This window comes from Arachis ipaensis, chromosome B8 (genome assembly GCF_059453495.1).
Source record: "Arachis ipaensis isolate K30076 ecotype BB chromosome B8, ASM5945349v1, whole genome shotgun sequence".
NCBI lineage: Eukaryota > Viridiplantae > Streptophyta > Magnoliopsida > Fabales > Fabaceae > Arachis > Arachis ipaensis.
Window position 1 is genome coordinate 16,900,598 of NC_142443.1, and position 18,484 is coordinate 16,919,081.

The following is an 18,484-nucleotide window of genomic DNA, read 5'->3' on the forward strand; positions in this document are numbered from 1 at the left end:
AATTATTTTTGACAATTAAATTTTATTAATTTATGTATGTAAATTCTAAAAAATATAAATACAAACAGTATTGATTTATGTATGTAAATTCTAATAAATATAAATTATATGCTTTTAAATTTTAATATTTACTGATTCGGTAATATTGATATAAGAAAAAGTGATCAGCCATTGAACGAACTTACGAACACATTCAGAAAAATGTAAAATAAAAAGATGCATCATGAAAAACTTTCCCACAAGAGGGAATTGTTTTAATGCTTTACCTGGATTTTTTAATTCTTTGTTTTTTGGGATATGAAAAAGTACTTGAAAATGGTTGATCCGTTAATTTTTCTTTTGTAATGAAACAGGGCCGAAGCCCAAACTATATTCCGGTAGAACCGACTTGTCTGTGTGTTGCTTGGCGGGTTGAACCCAACCCGAGTCTCTGTGTTTGGGCGACGACCAAGAACAAAAAACTAGAAAGCTAAGTAATTTTGATTTTTATACAAACTATATATATATGGAGATGTTAGAATCAAAGTTATTTTGGTTTATTATTGGTATTACATAGATTTAGCAATTTGATGGGTAGAAAGAAGTTATATAGGTTATGGTATTGGGATTAATCCTAAGTATATAATATATATAAGACGATTAGCAATAGGTCAAGCGTGAGTCAAAGGTTCTTCCATTGATGTGTCGGCGAGGTGTACCAATTTCACAAGCGTTGACTCTTGAAGCAAACCGTAGTGAGCATAGCGACTCCCCCATTGAACTCTGCTCTGGAGATATGTTCACAAACATCAATGTCTTTGAGTCTCCACCTAGGCATGGCTGTCACAATCATTGTATTCAAATATGTTATTCATGAATTTGGTATTCACCATCAAGGGGTTTAAAAATTACATATATTTAGTGTCTTAACAACCAATCAAACTACATGTATTTTATATACATCAGTGTCTATATATATGTGTGTGTGTCTTCAAATATAAAGAAACACAGGCTTAGAGAACACAAGATAGAACTAGAAAAGTACCTGAAGTAGATATGTAAGCTTTGAGTTCCTGAATGGAATATGGTCATCCTTCTTGGCCAAGGCAAATATAACATCACTTAATGATGATAGACTTTTATTGATTGCCTAATTACAATTGAAAAAACAAAAATTACAATTACCATCATTTGAAACAACTAGATAAATAAAAGCTGAAGTATATGGAAAAAGATGGTAGGGGGAAGAAAGGCTTTACATACTTGAGTTTCTTTCAATCGGTCCCCGGTCGATCCACTCTTTGAAAGACGCTCGCTCCCGGCAAGATCAATAAGATTCAGGATTCCTTGTACTTGTTGGTCAGTGCTCTATCACAATCAGGTGAATGTCAGTGTTTAAGACTGGAATATGAATCAAGGTTCAGATTACTATAAGAGAAGCATCATACCTCGTTAACACCGTATATTCGAAGCGTGAACACAAAATGACTCCTTGAAGATTGTTCATTCATCTGTGTTTTCCCCACAGATCTAAAAGGAAACAAAAGAAATATAGAAATAGTTATCGATTCTGTTTTGCCAATGTTACAAGGAGTGGTTAAGTAAAAGGAGTGAAGATCATTGTAAAACATGGCTATGAAATGGGAGAAGGAACCTTATGAACTAATTACCTGCTATTTGCAGCTTGGTTCAAAAGAAAAGCAACCTCTTTTACACTTTGAACATCCACCACTGTAAGATCAGAGACATGTGTGTTTTTGTTTGCATCATGTTTGATTGCATATTGCTTTCCACTTCCAGGAGTACCATTTTCTACTCGAGCTGCATCCGATGACTTGTTTGTAGATAACAGATCGCGAATCGTTTCATTGTATATTTCCAACATTGATACCTATAAAAGAGTTTCGAAATAAAAACTTAGACATCAAGCATAAGTGAAGAAACTGAAAAGAAAATACTGAATTAGTATATTTCATATATAACCTGAAGTTCATATTTCCAGCCTTGGGCTTGCAGAGCCTGTCTTGTTTGGAAAATTTGTTCTAGCGAGCGAGGTATCAAGCCCTTTTCCTCAGGCTGTCCAGGCCTGCCCATCATTGTATAGGTTTTTCCCGACCCGGTTTGACCATAGGCAAAAATGCAAACCTGGAAAAGTATATGTTCATTGATCATACTCCAAAGAATCAACAGTTCTAATTGCTAAAGTTGTATGCATCCAAGCAAGAACACAGAAATTACCTTATAACCATCAAGAGCACTTTGCACCAGCTGTGAAATTTCAATAAAAACTTCCTCTTGTGATGCATCAGGTGCGAAAACTCTATCGAATGTAAAAGAATGCTTTTGGCCTAATTAAGAAAAGAAGCAACATATATAACACAACTAAATGATAACTAAAATAACTAAACAAAGCATGCAAGAATAAGAAGAGAAACAACTTCGATGACAGCACCACGAGCCATACCACTTTGAGTAAGTTCAATGCCTCGACCAGCAGCTTCCATGGATGTGGGATAAGATATAATCTTTCCTTCTGTGCTACAACCTTCATCCGGTAACAAAGGACGAACTCTACAGAAGACGCGGATATTCCCTTTAAGTTCCTGTTAAAATGAAGTGGAGGGATTAAAATTTAATAAGGTAAAGTCTGGACTTTAGACTTTCTTATTATTGTTTTGGCCAAGTAAATTACCAAAATAGTATTGTGTAACGATTTCCGCAGCTTCTCCCCTTCTATAACTTTATATTCTGCATCGGCCAAGCGTCTTTGTAACTCATTTACAAGTTTTTGTTGGCCTTCAAATTCTATTCTTGTCTCAATTGCAGATATATCAGAAACCTGATAAGGAGAAGAAAAAGAACATCATATCATAAGTCTGAAACTTTTACCATGTTCATTGAAAACTATGCCTCATTACCTGCAGTTTCTTCTCTGCAGTTTCTAGCTGCTCTTGTAATGCCTTTATCTTGCTATCTTGCAAGGCACATTTCGCCTGCACAGGAAAATCAAACACCTCATGGCTATATAGCAGCTCCGAGTTGTGATATTTATGAAAACAAAAATAGGATATAAAACCGACCTCCAGTTCACTTGCTTTTATAGTCAAGTTCCCCAGTTCAGAGCCTGACTTCTCTGAAGAATCTTTGAATTTTGCTAATTCAGTAGTCAAAGTTTGCACTTGAGATAACTGGCGGTCACGATCGTCTCTTACCTGTTGCAATTCTCCTCGAAGAGTTGTAACTTCAATAGTCAAAGCATCCTTCTGTTTTGTAGTCTCTTCTTGAGAAGACTAAAAAGAAAAAATGGAACTGAATAAGGTACAGATTGCATGTTAAGTGAAACAATTATCAAGAATTTCATGAAAGATACTAATAACGAATCTAGAATCCACATTACTTATGGTTAAGATTTAGAAAAACAGCACAAACTTGCACAAAATAATTATGACATAACTTCTCTTTAGAGACAAAAAAAACTCCCACATTTGATCATATGTTGCTAAGTTATGCATGTAGTAATGGTTGGGAATGTGCATGCTCACAACGAGGAACAAAAAGGCAGGACCAACAATGAGCATATGGTCCGGTCAATCAAAAACATAAAAGATATTTCAAAATCTATCATAGCCAAGCTATTATAGAAGTATCATGTGCATCTAAACTACAATGGATACATCTTAAGGTTCTTCCTTAGAATCTGTTTCATCAATAAAAGTTACACTTTGCACATTTCTGTGCTTATGAAAAGAGTTGTTTCCATGTTGGTATTGGTTAAGAATCCATGGATTTCTGTTTTACCTACTTGAGTTCTGCATTGAAATAATTCACACACCAAAAGAAAACTCACCATAGACAAAGTAAGTTGGCCCTTTAACATTGTGAGGCTCTCCACTACAGTAGCCTTCTCTTTCTCTACACGCTTAAGTTCTTCTTCAGCTGTAGAAAGCTCTGAGTGAAGCTTTCCATTGTACTGCTGTAAGCTTGTTATGTAATCTTGTAACCGCTTATACATCTCATTGAGTGATGATATCTGCAGAACTCCATTGATGAAGACATTTAGTTACACAAATAATTCTTGACATCTCTAGGAATAATTCATAAGAATTGAAGTTCTTAGTTGATTGTGATTGTAATTTTACTTTACCTTCTGATTTGAGCTTTCGAGCTCTCGCTGAGCTCGGCTGAGGTCTTCTGTTAGTGCAGTCTGAGACCTCTCAAGGTTAATCCGAGCCTCTTTCTCTTGAACAAGAGATTCCGTTGCCGCCTTGGGTTTACAAAGAGAATAAAAAGTATAAGTTTGAGATTGAAAAATGTCCCTTGCAAGTTTTCATAATACAATTCACTCTTGAAATTCCACTGAGATGAAAAATCTAACTTACTGATCTTTCTGTTTCTTCCTTTATTAACTTTTCTTGCAAAGAAGTGCAATTCCTTCTCATTTCCACAATAATTGAATTCAGTTCTTCCTCCTTGATTTTGAGCAGCAACTCTGTAATTAAATGAATCTAACCACTTAAGTACACAACTTAGTGAGGATTTTTCAAAAGAAGGAAAAATGGAAGAAAATTGAAACACAATCTTTACCTATCTCCATGCATTTTTGCTGGGCTAATTCCAATGAACTCTTCAATTTTTCTTGCTCTAATGAGTAGCTTATCTCAAGGTCTTGGAACCATCTTATGCAAACCTTAAGCCTCTTTATATAATCTGCCATGTTTTCACATCTTTCCTAAAAATTCCCAAATTTAGTGTTAATACACGATGATGGTTACCAAAACAACTAAGAATCTTGGTTCCATCTTTGGTCTCAAACTCAAATAATTAACCAAAACAAGCATTGAGCTTAAAACAACAAGATCTTAACTAACCTTATAATTGAATCTGTCTTTCCTTTTGGACTTTTCATTTAGCAAGGCTTCAACATCCTCTCTAGTGAACTCTATAACACCATAATCTGACCCAGCATTGCTAGGTGGATCACTACTAGGGCCATGTTGTTGATCATGTCCACCATTTACAACTGCAAAAGCTGGCCTTGCTCTTCCATTAATAGGAGTCCCCACCATTTTTCTTGAACCCTTTTCAGCTCTACTAGCTTCTCTTGGTCTTTGTCTACGAGGATTTCATCACCCACAAACTAAACAAAACCACAACAAACAAAAAAGATCACATTTTTAACAACCCTGCTCTGTTTCAAAGTTTCAACTTAGAGTGAGGAAATGAGAACTATCCATGAATGAAACTAAGCTGAAAATGGAAAATAAAACATGGGAAATGAAGAAAGATTGTACCTTTGGTAAGAGCTTTGAAAGGGGTAGGAGTTTCTAGTACATGGTGACCCTTTTGAAGGTCCCTAACCACTGAACTTCTTCATATGCACAATGAAGGAGAGAGAAAGAGTGTGAGAGAGACACTACTAAGACTAGTACTGTGGGGTCATGGATTGTGTTGGAAGCTAACAAAATATATCAAAGCCGTTGCTTTTAGCAAGTAGAGATTGATAGATGATAGATGATGTTCCAAGAAGAAGAAGAAGAAGAAGAAGAAGAAAAAAGAAGGAGAGAGAGAGAGAGAGGGAACAGTACTTGCTTAAGATGAAGGGAAAGAGGTGAAAAAAATGGAAAAAGGTGAAGACTTTTTTCTTCTAATTTCCTTTTAAAAATTTTTTTAATGAGTTCAAAATCTTGGTCCCTGAGCTTCCAATAGATTATACAGATCTGTGTTGTGTTGTGGTTTGTGTTTTGGTACTGTGTGTCAGTTGGGATCTTAGTTTAAGATGAATAGATAGATTTTGATTTTACTGCCCTTCAAAAAATTTTGAACTTGTGTGGTGGTGGTATTCACGTGTATGATTCGGTCTCCCATGCATTTCATTTATTTCATAATAATGTTTTTGTATTTATAATCATAATGTTCCATATTCATATTTATATATGTGTATGTTTTAGTAATTGTATGAGTCTAGTTAAGAGTTATATGGGGTGCCTTGATACTTTATAGTATTACAAATTTTTTTTTTTTTTTGTGAGTCAAAAACACATAACACATTTTCTATCTATTTTATGAGCTTGTAAAATCTTTTTATTTTAGTGTTTTATATAGTTTATAAGGGTGTGTTGGTTATTATTGAAAAGTAAAAATGTAATTGAACTTTTTATGCATAAACTCTATAAAAAAAATGTTCATGAAATTTATTTATATTCTTACCTTATTTTTATAATAACCAAACATACATTAAAAAATATATATAAATAAATAAAAATATAGTAGTTATAAATGTTTATAAAATATACATATTAAACATATATTTTACAAACAATGACAAACACAAACAAATTAACTCATTTGTTTTTTCTATTGGATTAGATATGACATGGTTTATATTTTTAAATATTTATATTGAAAAAAAGGTGAGCATTGAATGATATAAATCAAGTTAATGGATCTCTTATCTTATAAACTCCTCACTCTTCTCTATTTTTTTTGATATGAGACTAACTTCAACACTACTCACACTTGCAACACTAACTAACAGTAAATATAGTGAATTTAGTTTATAATGTATATTTTTTTTAGTTAGTCATAAATAAAGCTTACTCAAAAGCGAGCTCTAGGTGCGTTTCAAACCAACCCTAAGGAGGGATAAATTGAGCTAAGCCATGTAACCTATTTATTGATGGAATTGACTATGTAATAGACATGGGGCGACGAAAATAATGTGAAAATGATGGTTTGGTGCATTATTGACTATTGTTATTATATGCTTCGATAATAAGAAATGAACCTTTAATTTATATCTGTGGAAATGGAATGAATATATATCACCAAAGGCCAAGGTGCTTCCCTACATTGTCTTTTTATCTTTTACATGGTTTGATGTAATAATTATTTATCGAACAATTTTATACCACCAACAAAATTTATTATTTTTTATTATTATTTGACCAATAATAATATTTTATATTAAATTTTAAATCTTAAATTTTAAATTTTAATAATATAAAAATAAAATATTAATGCAAAATATTAACTAATATTAATAAAAAATATTCATCATCTAATGTTTTTCTATTTACTTATTTTACAAAAATAGCTAAGTTATGTTCTAGAGTTATTTCAATATTTATTTGAGATGTAATTTTTTGTTTTTTTATAGTATTTTTTATCAATGACTAATTTATCGCAGATTCGAATTTTATTTAAGAATTTGCTATTAGTCAATAAATTACTATATGTATAAGAAAGAATTCGAATTTTCAACACTTATTTAAATAGATTAATAAACTAACTATTAGATTAATTCAAATTAGTTATTTTGAGTGTAATTTTAGCTAGAAAGATAATAATGATACATAATATAAAGTGCTATTAATATGAAGTTCATACCGAAAAAGAAAAGAAAAGAAAAAAAAAAACAAAAAAGTTGTATATCAATAAAACAAGTAAAAGTTATTGAAAATGAACAGTGGTTAATTAGTGCAATAAGATTATTGCTATTATTTGAGAATAAATAAGACATTAAATATGTTGAAAACATGGCCTTATTATTATTATTATATCTAGTCACATATCTTTGTACCCATTAAAGGGGGGCTAGGAGCCATTTTCTTAGGTAAAATGACACATACAGTAGTTCGATCCAAAAATTAATTGTTTCCCCCGCCCAAATCTGCAGGAACAACAGAACATTTCCCATTGCTATGGTGACATACATTGTACAGAATAAATAAAACAAGGCCACTTTAATGTTCTTTAACTATAAACATAGCAATAAATAATTATAAAAAATAAGTTCCTCACACTGTTGAAGTACCAGGATCCAACACAATTTGCCCTAATTCCATAACATTTGTTTTTTCTTTTTTTTTTAATTATGGGTATTTTTTTATATTAGATGTTCTAATAATAATGTTCAAATATCAAATATTTTACAAAGATTATGAATATGTATAAAAAATTAATTTTTTGTTAGTTAATATTAATCAATATTTTACATAAAATTATTTTTTGTTTTTTATTCTTTTTATAGAATATGTCGACCCCACTTAGTGGAACAAGGTTTTATTATTATTTTTGTATTCTTTTATAGGATATAAAATTTAGGATTCAAGGTATAGAATTAAAAGTTTAAAATTTAAAAAATTAGCTGATATTGAAAAATAATATTTACTTGCTAATTTAACTAAACAATTTTCTCAGTTATTGTAACTCATTTAATACCATTTTTTTCTCACTCAAAACTAAAGTTCAAGATTATTATTTAAAAAAAAAAAAAAGAATTGTTATACTTCAGTTCTCATCATGTGTTTCCGATTCCAAAACTTTGCCAAACTGCATGGAAATCTAAAAACAATTACTTAGTAATTAAAATATTCTGTTGCGTCAGATGTGAGTTAAGAATATAATTTTCTCTTTCATCAGGTTCCCCCAGAAATATTTTTAACAAACCCAACTTTTCTATATGCCAATTGCCAACTTTAGCACAATAATGGAAAATCAAAAAGTGAAATAAAGCATGCACATAATAATAGCATTAGCAATTAGCCAATTTAGCATGGCATCATGATCAATAAGGTAGTAGTTGGTGGTGGTTCCATTCAGTTCTTGTTGGTACTCAGCTTCATTCCTTGTCCTTTTCCTATGACCCTTACCCTTTCTTTTTCTTTCTTTCTCTCTCTCCCTTATTCTTCAAATAATGCTTCATGCCTTCATGGAATTGACTTATAGTCCTCCATAATTCCATATGGCACAAATTAAAATAATAAAAACATTTTGTCCTGTGCGTGCTGAATTAAAATTACTTACATTAATAGTAATCAAACAAATTAAGTATATATATAAAAAAAGTTAACTATTAAATTAGTCGTTTGTATAAAGAACTAAATATTAAATATATATTTAAAAAATAATTTTAGAAAGTAAATTTTAATAAAAAAATTTAAAATTATTATTAGAAAAATAAAATCTTTTCAACTTTAAAATTTGATATTTTTTGTCAAGTAAATTAAAAAAATATATATTGTGAATGATCATATTTTTTTGAAAACTAAAAAAATTTAAAGATTAAATTTTATTCCAAATTCTTGTGTATTTTTTAAATATTTATTCAAATGTTACCACAAAAATTTAGATTTATTTGATAAACTGTTTGTTAAATATAAAAGTTCTTTTATTACTTACAAAAGTATATTTATTAAATTTTTTTGTCGTATTTTTAAATTATTTAAGAATTATTTTATCAATAATAATTTTCAAGAACTTTTTTATCAACGACCAAATCTTTCGAATATCAAATAAATAATTAACTTTAAAAAATATTTATATTTATACAAAATTATGTGATAATTAATTTTTACATGTGCATAGCATTTTTGAATAACAATAATATTGTAGTGCACATCATTTTCCATGTATATGTTAAGAAGAATAAAGATCAAAGGTTCTCTTTTTTGTGTCACAATCTTCCTCTATCTGGATGTTCGGATCTTGCCCTTTGGTCTATCTAGCTAGTGTCGGCAAAAGTTTTAATGGGATAAAATAATTAAGATTATAAATCATATTCCATTAGCTAGGCCTATGAATTGCACAATCAAAGTACGTATATATGTGTTACATTTTATTTATTGCGTGGCAACTATTGTTCAAGAAATTCTTGTATGTACAGAAAATAAGACACTGATATTGATTACACGCCATATTAGTTTCGCAATAGTTAGGAAGATACAATTCTACGAAATTTAATGAGTAATTCAAGCAAGGCTTATAGTATAACTATAATTTGTATTTTATCCTTGTAACATTTTGTTATGCACGTTTTAGCTCTTATGCTTTCGAAATAGGCCAATCAATCTTCTAGAGAATGATTCGAGTTTTAACAAAAATATTAAGAAGCTAATTAATACTTTTTTCTTATATTTATTTTGCTTGAGTCGACACTAATTGACTTCTTTTTTTCTTCCACTAATTAACAATTTTTTTCCTAATTTCTTATCCGTTACTTTTAATAATAAAAATGAAAGATGTAATATTATATATATATATATAATATTACTAGCAAGAAAGTGTTGTAGTGTATCTATTTTTAACTGAAAAATAATGTAGTAATAAGCTAGTAGCAACATGAGTAATTTGCTTTGCTAGATTGTTAATTAAGCAATGCTGATCTGTTCTTGTTGCTTAAGTTTATGAAATATATAGAGACTAGAGAGGTTTAATTCTCAAAACAATACTACCAAATTACCAATATCTTTAGTTAGGTGTAAGGAATAATAACTGCAAGGCTATGGTTTGGTAAGTATATTGAGTATACCTTTGCTCATCCACCTAATAAAACTTTCCATATTGACATTGTAATTTATCATTTGGATCCATAATATACAATGGCCTTAGGCTAAAAATTTTCCATATATAGCATTAATTATTTTCTTCATTTCTTGTTTGTGACTTGTTGACTTTATTATATAAAAAAAAAGTTGGTTTAGCCTAACTACTTATTTAAACCTACCCAATGTAGAGTGAGACAAAAGTGAGTTAGGCTAATTAAATATGGTAACAAAGTACATAAATTTGGTTGCACTATTGCAGGCCTGGGAACAGGTGTAGCAGATTAGTGGATGCTCCAAATGTCATGTATGAGAATTAGTCTGTGGTTTAGTGTCTGGTTTTTTGTTCGCTTCTTTTTGGCCTTCAAAACTTTTGGGGAAAAAAAGTTTAAGTAAAATTAAATTGATCTAAAAACGTATAGGTAGCAATAATCAAAGCGGGGATGTAGCTCAGATGGTAGAGCGCTCGCTTAGCATGCGTGAGGTACGGGGATCGATACCCCGCATCTCCATTTCTATTTTCTAATTCTAATGGTGTTATTGTTTTTTCACCTTCCTCTTTGTTACTTACTTAGTCACCTTTAGACAGTTGAGTAGTCTCAGTCATGAGTGACAAGTCTACAATTCTACAAATGGTGATTACAAATTTAATGTGCCAAACGAAACAAACATTTAATTAATGCCACTCACTTCTTTGGGGTGAAATTTGCGTCTACAACAGATACTATCATTGTTGCTTCATGAATCCTATAATTAACCTGTTTATTCGGCTCTTATCATTCATAATATTAATAAGGCTGTTGAATGTTCATTTTCCTTTTGACTCTGGTGGGAGTGGCTATGCTACTATGCAAGTCCATTATTTATGCCACACCCTCTTCCTTTTTTCACCATTACATGATATTAGACACATAAAATTAATGTCTTATTAATATACAAGTATTATTGTTTTGATAATAATCTTCCATGCATGCACTCTGCTTCTTGTAACATTTTTTAAATCAATTTACTCGAATATAATGTAATAATATAAAAATTACGGTTTAGTAAGCAAATGTCATGAGTCTCACCTAACAATAACTATTTTCAACAACCTCTTGATTCAGACATGAATGTATGTTGAATATAAATTTGCTTCTTGTTCTTCTGAAAATTGGAGATTGGTCATGGCTTCATATACATTATACAATATATTATTATCTTCTAAATTGTTTTATTGAGATTACTCTCCCATCAGAGCAAAGTAATATGAACAGCAGCAACATTTTCAGAAGATATAAAGTAGTGCATCTTATATACACTACAATTTTATCTTTATTCCCTTCCTTCTGTGTATATTTTTATATTTTACATCATTAGAATAAGCTTGCTGATATAGTAACATTAGATTGAAGTATGAGAGTTATAATAACAAGTTTGTTAAATGTCAAAATGTAAGTATCAATTTTGCATAAAAAGTTGTTACTACTAGGATTGTAAACAAACTCTAGTAGCATTGAAACTTTGGTTTTAGGCCACATCAGCAATGGTACCCCTTTTGGTCTTTGGGATTTGTATCTCTAAGAAAACGTCATTGTATAAGTGAGCTTCAATGTTCTTGAAATCAGCATCATCTGGAATCTCAAGCCTTCTTACAAATCCATGATCCCACCAATGGCCACACCTCCAGTCATGTGATGATGATGATGATGACGACTTTGATGATGATTCTCTTTGCTTCCATGGTCCACTAATCTCCACAACTTTTCCATTATCAACATGCACTTGAATGTTGTTACTTTTCCCTGCTCCTGTTTTTCAGAAATCACTTGTGTCACAGAAATTCTTAATAAAGTAGTAATAACTAAACTAGGCCTTATCATTCATAAACCATTGTTCTTGTTCTTGTAAATTATTAATCTCCCCTGATATTAGACAATATTGTGTAACACATCTCTATTTGTGAAAGTATATGCTAATCTCCTCTAAGATTAAGTGATATGATGAAATTTAACTTAATCTGATTTTACATAATATGTTGAAACTCGGTATTCACCCTCTAAGTTCAATTCATTTACATGATGGAGCTGTTTCATAAGGTTTTAGGTTCCGTTTCATACTATGTTCCACACATGTTCAATTTGAAAAGTAATCAAACTCTTTAGATCGTCATTGTCATGAATCCGCTCATCCCAAAAGCTTAAGCCAAGCAAGAGCTTTTTTTTTGGTTTGCTTGATTTTTCCATAGGCCTTTTCTTTTCTTTTTTTTATTTGTCTTATGCTATTTTTTCATTTTTAGGATTTATAAAGGATCTAATTCTAGACTTTTCGGACATAGAGTTTTGATACCATGTCATAAAACACTCATCTCGAAAGTTTAAGCTGATAGGAAGAAGCAACATAAATGGTTATATCTCTAACAATCATCAACCGAATTATTTTTAAATTTTAAGTAAACTCAAAGAGGGCATGATTCTTTTGTGTTACCTGGTATTTCAGCCTTTACTATGTATCCATCATCTGTCTCAGACCAATCAACAGAGGTTTGATTGTTGCTCCTAAGATGAGACAACAACACATCTGACTCAAACTCCCAAAGAGGAAATGCATCAGAAGGATCAAAGAATTTCCCAAACAACATAGGACTGAATAATGATCCATCACCAAAAACCTTATGCACTGTTGGATTAGCCTGGCTGAAGAATCTTTTGAAAACCTCTTCTCCCAATGATTTGCACCATTTATGTGGTGTTTGATCTTCTGTTTGAACCTCAATTTGCCTCTTGGAACTAGCCATTGAAAAGAAAAAGAAAAAAAAAAAGAATAATGAGCTATGAGGAAGCTCTTTGATGAAGAGAGAGGTTTTTGTGGCATTTTCTTCTCTTATAGTGTCAATCAAGCTATCTAATTAAAATAATTTAAAAAAAAAGGAACAAATTCCTTTGGCATATTTGGAGGGCTGTAAAGCTAAAAAAGAGAATATTTTTCTTTTTCTTCTTTTTTTTTCTAGATCTTTCTTCCTTTCTAAAGAGAAATTGCAATTTGGTTGTATAGCACCATTGAAGATATGGAAAAAATGGAAAAGGATACTAATCAAGTCAATATCTTTTGACAAAAGATGGATTCTGTAGCAGAATTGGAGAATCCTTAGTTATGAAAAAGTTATGGCTTGATTATTATGTATATTATAGTTAGTTATTTAGTTATTACTACTACAATTATAGTCAAATTTTTTTATACTAGTTATTTATGTACTTACTTGCTGACCAATCAGAACTTAGTATGTGCTTGAATTTGGCGTTGCCTTTGCCAAAATCTCATGATGAAATTGAAAGCAGAATTAGGGTTTTAGGGTCAAAATAGACATTAGTTGGGATTAATTAGGAAAACAACCAAACAAAAAGTTGCAACGTTTGAAAAAGTGGATTGCAATTTTGAATGAGATGAAAAAGCTTAACTAAATTCTAAACACATTTAATTTTTAGTAAAATGTTAAGGATCACTATTGTTAGTGAAAAACATAGAAAGTTATGTAGTGTTCAAAATATAAAGCAAATGCAAGGAAAAGTAAATATTGAATCTTAACATTTGTGTAATTTGAGAAATTCTTGAAAATCAAGATTCCATAATAAACATTATTGTAGCCAACATTTATCACTTAAAATTAAACATTAAAAAATTTAAAATTTAAGTAAAAGAATATTTAAAATTCTAACAAAGTAAAATTAATTTAAAATATATAATTTAGGATTTAGAGCAACAGTAGTCGATTGACGGTGGTGTTAATGAGTAAAATTATGGTGTTGAGAAAAAAAAAGTAAAATAATAATAATTTCAAAAACATTTTGAATGAATGAATTTTTTTAGTATATTGGCTAAAATTGGCTGATTCGTTGTTGATTCTCTAAGAATATTACTGAAACTTTTAGTTTAAATATATCAATATTTTTTAAAAATAATTTTGCTAAATAATTAATAAAGATCTACCTAACAATAAGTCAATAAATATTTTTAAATTATACTTAATTATTATTAATTAATAATTATTTAAATTTTATTTTTTAAAAATGTAAAATTATTAATTATTAATTATAATTATTTAAAATTAACTGATTAAAAATTATTTACTTATACTTTTCCTTTCAAAAGTGAAGATGTGCTACATTTACATGAGATGATTATAAAGAATTGAATCCTCGTTTTAAAGTTTTAACTATAAAGGTCTAGCTGATAATAAATACCTAAAAGAATGACAAATTTAAATTTTTTAATATATATTATACATATATTAAAAAATTTAAAAAATTTTACTAATAATAACTTTAAATCATATTTTAGCAAGAGTTTTTGCCAATCAATGGATTCATTAAGAAGGGCAGGCTTTGATATAATAAGTCCAAGAAATATTTAAGTTTATTTTCTATTGAATATATAGAAATTCTAGTTGAAGATTACTGTTTGCACATACTATTGAGCACCGACAAAAAGTTACTTCTTGTTTTTTTTTTAAGTTTAATTATTTTATTAGTTGTTATAATTTTATTAAATTTATAATTAAATTTATATATTTTTTAATTAGATTATTAAATTATTTGTAATTTTATATTTAAATATTTTTATATAAAAATATTAAAATTAACAGAATATTTCTTTTAAAAAATATATGATCAAAGATTTAATTATATTTTTATTGTAAGTATCTTTAATTTATAAAAAGATATTTCGCTAACTCTAATATTTTTACATTGATCGTGATCTAATTACAAAATTAAAATAAGTATAAAAATTTAATTAAAAAAATTATAAAAATTTAATTATAAATTTGATCAAACTATAAAACTAACAAAATAATTAAATATTTCTTTTAATCTGACAATATATATTTTCAGCTGATTTATATACCATTGTTTAATTTGTCACATGCCAGCAGGACATGGAAAATCAATGGTTTCCTTTTCAATATTTCAATTCCACAAAATGAAACTATTGAAATATAGTGATTCATTTTTTCACTCTTCTCATGAGAAATTTGACGTTTATTTGAACCATCCTTTGAAACAAAAACAAAGTAATTGTGTAATTGTCATTATTCTTTTCATTGACCCTAAAATCCATTAACTTGATGAAGATTCTTGATGATTTGCCTCACCATAATAGAAAAAGCTGGTGTGAAAGGAATCATGGCAAGCCTAGCCAGTGGTAATGGATGTCCATTATCTTTGATGCATATTATTGTCAATCTAAAAGAGCATATTTCTAATATATAATATAATAACTTTATTTGGTAAGAATGAAGGGCATTGAGCTATTTGAGTGCTAGAGAAGGGAGATAACTGATGAAGCCTTAGGGCATTATTGTTTATTATTTATAACATTTTAGCATTAGGAAGCATCTCATCATATATGGGAAAGGGAATAAGGGATGTTCGGTATCTACTTCATGGACATTAGAATTCCAAGCCAATGGAATTGGAGGTCACTTTGGAGTGTGTTTGATAAGTATTTTATGGTAGGAAGTTTATTGTAAATGTATTGAAATTAAAAATAACATATACAAGTTTTGTTTTTTATTTTTATTCTACTAACTTTTATTTTTTGAGTGGACGAAACCAAGAAAGTTTCTGCAGTGAAATACATTATGTTTGAAAAATTTTTAAATGTACGGTATAGCGATATTTCAATAATTTTTAATCATTAATCTTAATTATAATAAATAAAATTAAAATTAATAGTTAAAAATTACTGAAATACTAATGTATCCGTATATTTAAAAATTTTTTATTATGTTTAACTCCAACACTTCTATACAAGGAGAAAGGAGACAGATGTCATTGGTGTGATACAACGTTTTTTATGATAAAGTTTTTTTTTTTTTTTTTTTGAGGAGGGGATAATAAAAAAGTAAAATAGTCACAAAAAAATGAAAAAATAATTAGTATTTTTAGTATTAGAAAAAGAAATATTTATCTTTTTTTTTTGTCATTGTCTAGTGCCTAAAAAAGGCCCAGACCAAACACCCCAAAACCCAACCCGACCCGGTATTGAAATTCTTGTTCCCCACAATTGCTTGCTGCAGCTGCGTTCCATTTTCATGGATGACACTCCCAAAACTCAACACTGCATTGTTGTCTTCTCTATGCAAAGAAGATGCTGCTCTTACACCTCATCGTTACCGAGTCGACTTGCTCTTTGTGTTGTTGCCTGGCTATCCTCCGTCGTCATTGGGACTCCTCACCGTGTTTCCTTCATCACCACTAGCTACAACTCCATCTTGGCCATGGCTTGAAGTTCGTGACTTCTCTCTAAACTGATATACTGGGGTGACTTCAATCTCTGCTACACTTCTTAGAGAGCCCTCTTGATCATTGTCTACCTGATGCTGCCGATAGATACTCCCGTTGACCGTGCCATAGTCATCAGCTCTGATTTGGCTCCGCTGTAAATTTTGGTTGTTGTTCCTTTATCTCCCAACTAGACCTTGGTTTCCACTTTTGCTCTCACCTTTTCTATTAACTTCTGTTTCCAAATTGCTTGCATATATGCGTGTGCTCTGCTCTTTAATCGTTGGACTTACTCTTATTACCTCTCTGTTCAAAATCATCTTGACTGTCTCTGGCGGTTCCAAGCACCATCGAGATCCTAGATTATTTGCTGCAGCCAAATTAGCTATGGAGTGAGCTAAAACATTACCTTCTCTGGGTACCCACGTCATACCACATTTGTCGGAATTCTCCATCAGCAAATTAATATCTTGAAGTATAGGTTGTATTTCACCTATATTACCTTTGGACTTGACGGCTTGTGTCAAAGTAAGTGAATCAGTCTCAATGATTACTCTTTCCATTTGCATGTTTTTTGATATTATCAGAGCATTCATAACTGCCATTGCCTCTGCTGCCAGTGCTGAACTAGCCTTGATCCTTACTGCAGAATCGGTAATCAATTTTTCCCTGTGATCTCTAACTGCTGCTGATATTGCTCCACTTCCAGTGCTCTTGTTATATGCTGCATCAACATTAATCTTGACCCAATTCAATGGTGGTGGTTTCCAGGTAATCCTCCTAGTCCTGTCCCTTTTAATTGTCTGTGGCTCTACTCTTTGCTGCTTTTTCTTATCTATGAAGTCTTGTTCCATTAGTATGGCTCTCATTATAGTAGTCTTTGGATTGATGCTAACATGTTAGTGAACTGCCTGATTCCTTGATTTCCATATTTCCCATATTAGGAAAGCTAGTTTGCTGATGAGCCTATCTTGACTTTCTCTCCTCTCTTCTCTAATTCTTCCTATTTGTTTAAGCATCCATGCGCCGAAACTTGTAACTGTCTGTGGTGTTGGGCTACATTGAACCTGGAATCCAAACCATGCTGCTCTAATCCATGGACACAATAGCATGGCATGCTCTGTTGTCTCTGGTTCCTGCAAACAAATGGGACACATAGGGCTGTTAGTAACTTTTTTCTTATACAAATTAGCATACACTGGCACTATGTTATGGGCAGCTTTCCATAAGAACATCTTGATTTTTTGTGGGACTTGACATCCCCATAATTCTTTCCATAAGTTCTTAATATCGTCACTTGTCGAAGGGCTTCCTACACCAGCCGCTAAAATCTCTTTTCTCGCCACCTTGTACCCTGACCTAATAGAATACCTGCCTTCAAAAGTATGAGGCCAGATAAATCTGTCTTCTCTATCTATAATACTTACTGGGATTTTCATAATTTTTCCTATATCTTCTTGCCTGAAACAGGTAGTGAGCTTACTTAAATCCCATCATTCCCCCTCCTTTAACAAATCTTTTACATATTCAAACTCAGACCTTCTACATTCTTGTATTTTATTCGTTTACAAAATCCAATTGTCCTCCCAAATTCTCACTTTAGTCTCGTCTCCCACTATCCATCTTCCATTCCTTTTCAAAAAATCATTTCCTTGTACCAAGCTTTTCCATGCTCAAGAGGAGTTCCTTGTATTTTTTGCGTCCCAAAAATTACCATTCGGGAAGTACACAGCTTTAAGTACTTTTACCCAGATGGCATTTGGACTCTCTACCATCCTCCATGCTTGTTTAGCTAGGAAAGCTAAATTTTGAATGTATAAGTCCTTGAAACCCAAGCCTCTCTCTTTTTTGCTTAAGCTTATGTTATTCCAACTCTTCCAATAAATTTCCCTATCCTTTCCGTTTGAAGCCCACCAAAATCGA

General features: G+C 30.8%; 3 protein-coding genes and 1 non-coding gene across 4 annotated transcripts; 1 reads left to right on the forward strand and 3 right to left on the reverse strand.

Moving 5' to 3' along the window:
• Positions 1-470: 470 nt before the first annotated feature.
• On the reverse strand, positions 471-5,829 carry LOC107613520 (kinesin-like protein KIN-14N). Its single transcript, XM_016315562.2, has 17 exons — positions 5,271-5,829; positions 4,848-5,116; positions 4,564-4,708; positions 4,359-4,468; positions 4,124-4,243; positions 3,827-4,009; positions 3,060-3,269; positions 2,898-2,972; positions 2,672-2,818; positions 2,444-2,582; positions 2,218-2,327; positions 1,963-2,124; positions 1,650-1,870; positions 1,428-1,509; positions 1,243-1,347; positions 1,025-1,129; positions 471-819 (listed from the first exon to the last, which is right to left on the reverse strand). The coding sequence occupies exons 2-17, from the start codon at positions 5,043-5,045 to the stop codon at positions 640-642; spliced, it is 2,292 nt and encodes a 763-aa protein (XP_016171048.1). The 5' UTR covers positions 5,046-5,116; positions 5,271-5,829; the 3' UTR covers positions 471-639.
• Positions 5,830-10,740: 4,911 nt separating this feature from the next.
• Positions 10,741-10,813, forward strand: TRNAA-AGC (transfer RNA alanine (anticodon AGC)). Its single transcript has one exon. It is a non-coding gene; the product is annotated as a tRNA-Ala (tRNA).
• A 758-nt stretch (positions 10,814-11,571) lies between these two features.
• Positions 11,572-13,147, reverse strand: LOC107614444 (HSP20-like chaperones superfamily protein). Its single transcript, XM_016316652.3, has 2 exons — positions 12,768-13,147; positions 11,572-12,091 (listed from the first exon to the last, which is right to left on the reverse strand). Exons 1-2 carry the CDS (start codon positions 13,075-13,077, stop codon positions 11,811-11,813), a joined length of 591 nt encoding a protein of 196 aa, XP_016172138.1. The 5' UTR covers positions 13,078-13,147; the 3' UTR covers positions 11,572-11,810.
• Positions 13,148-16,740: 3,593 nt separating this feature from the next.
• Positions 16,741-17,430, reverse strand: LOC148547325 (uncharacterized). The gene has a single exon (XM_088495385.1). The coding sequence runs from the start codon at positions 17,428-17,430 to the stop codon at positions 16,741-16,743; it is 690 nt and encodes a 229-aa protein (XP_088351511.1).
• Positions 17,431-18,484: the final 1,054 nt, after the last annotated feature.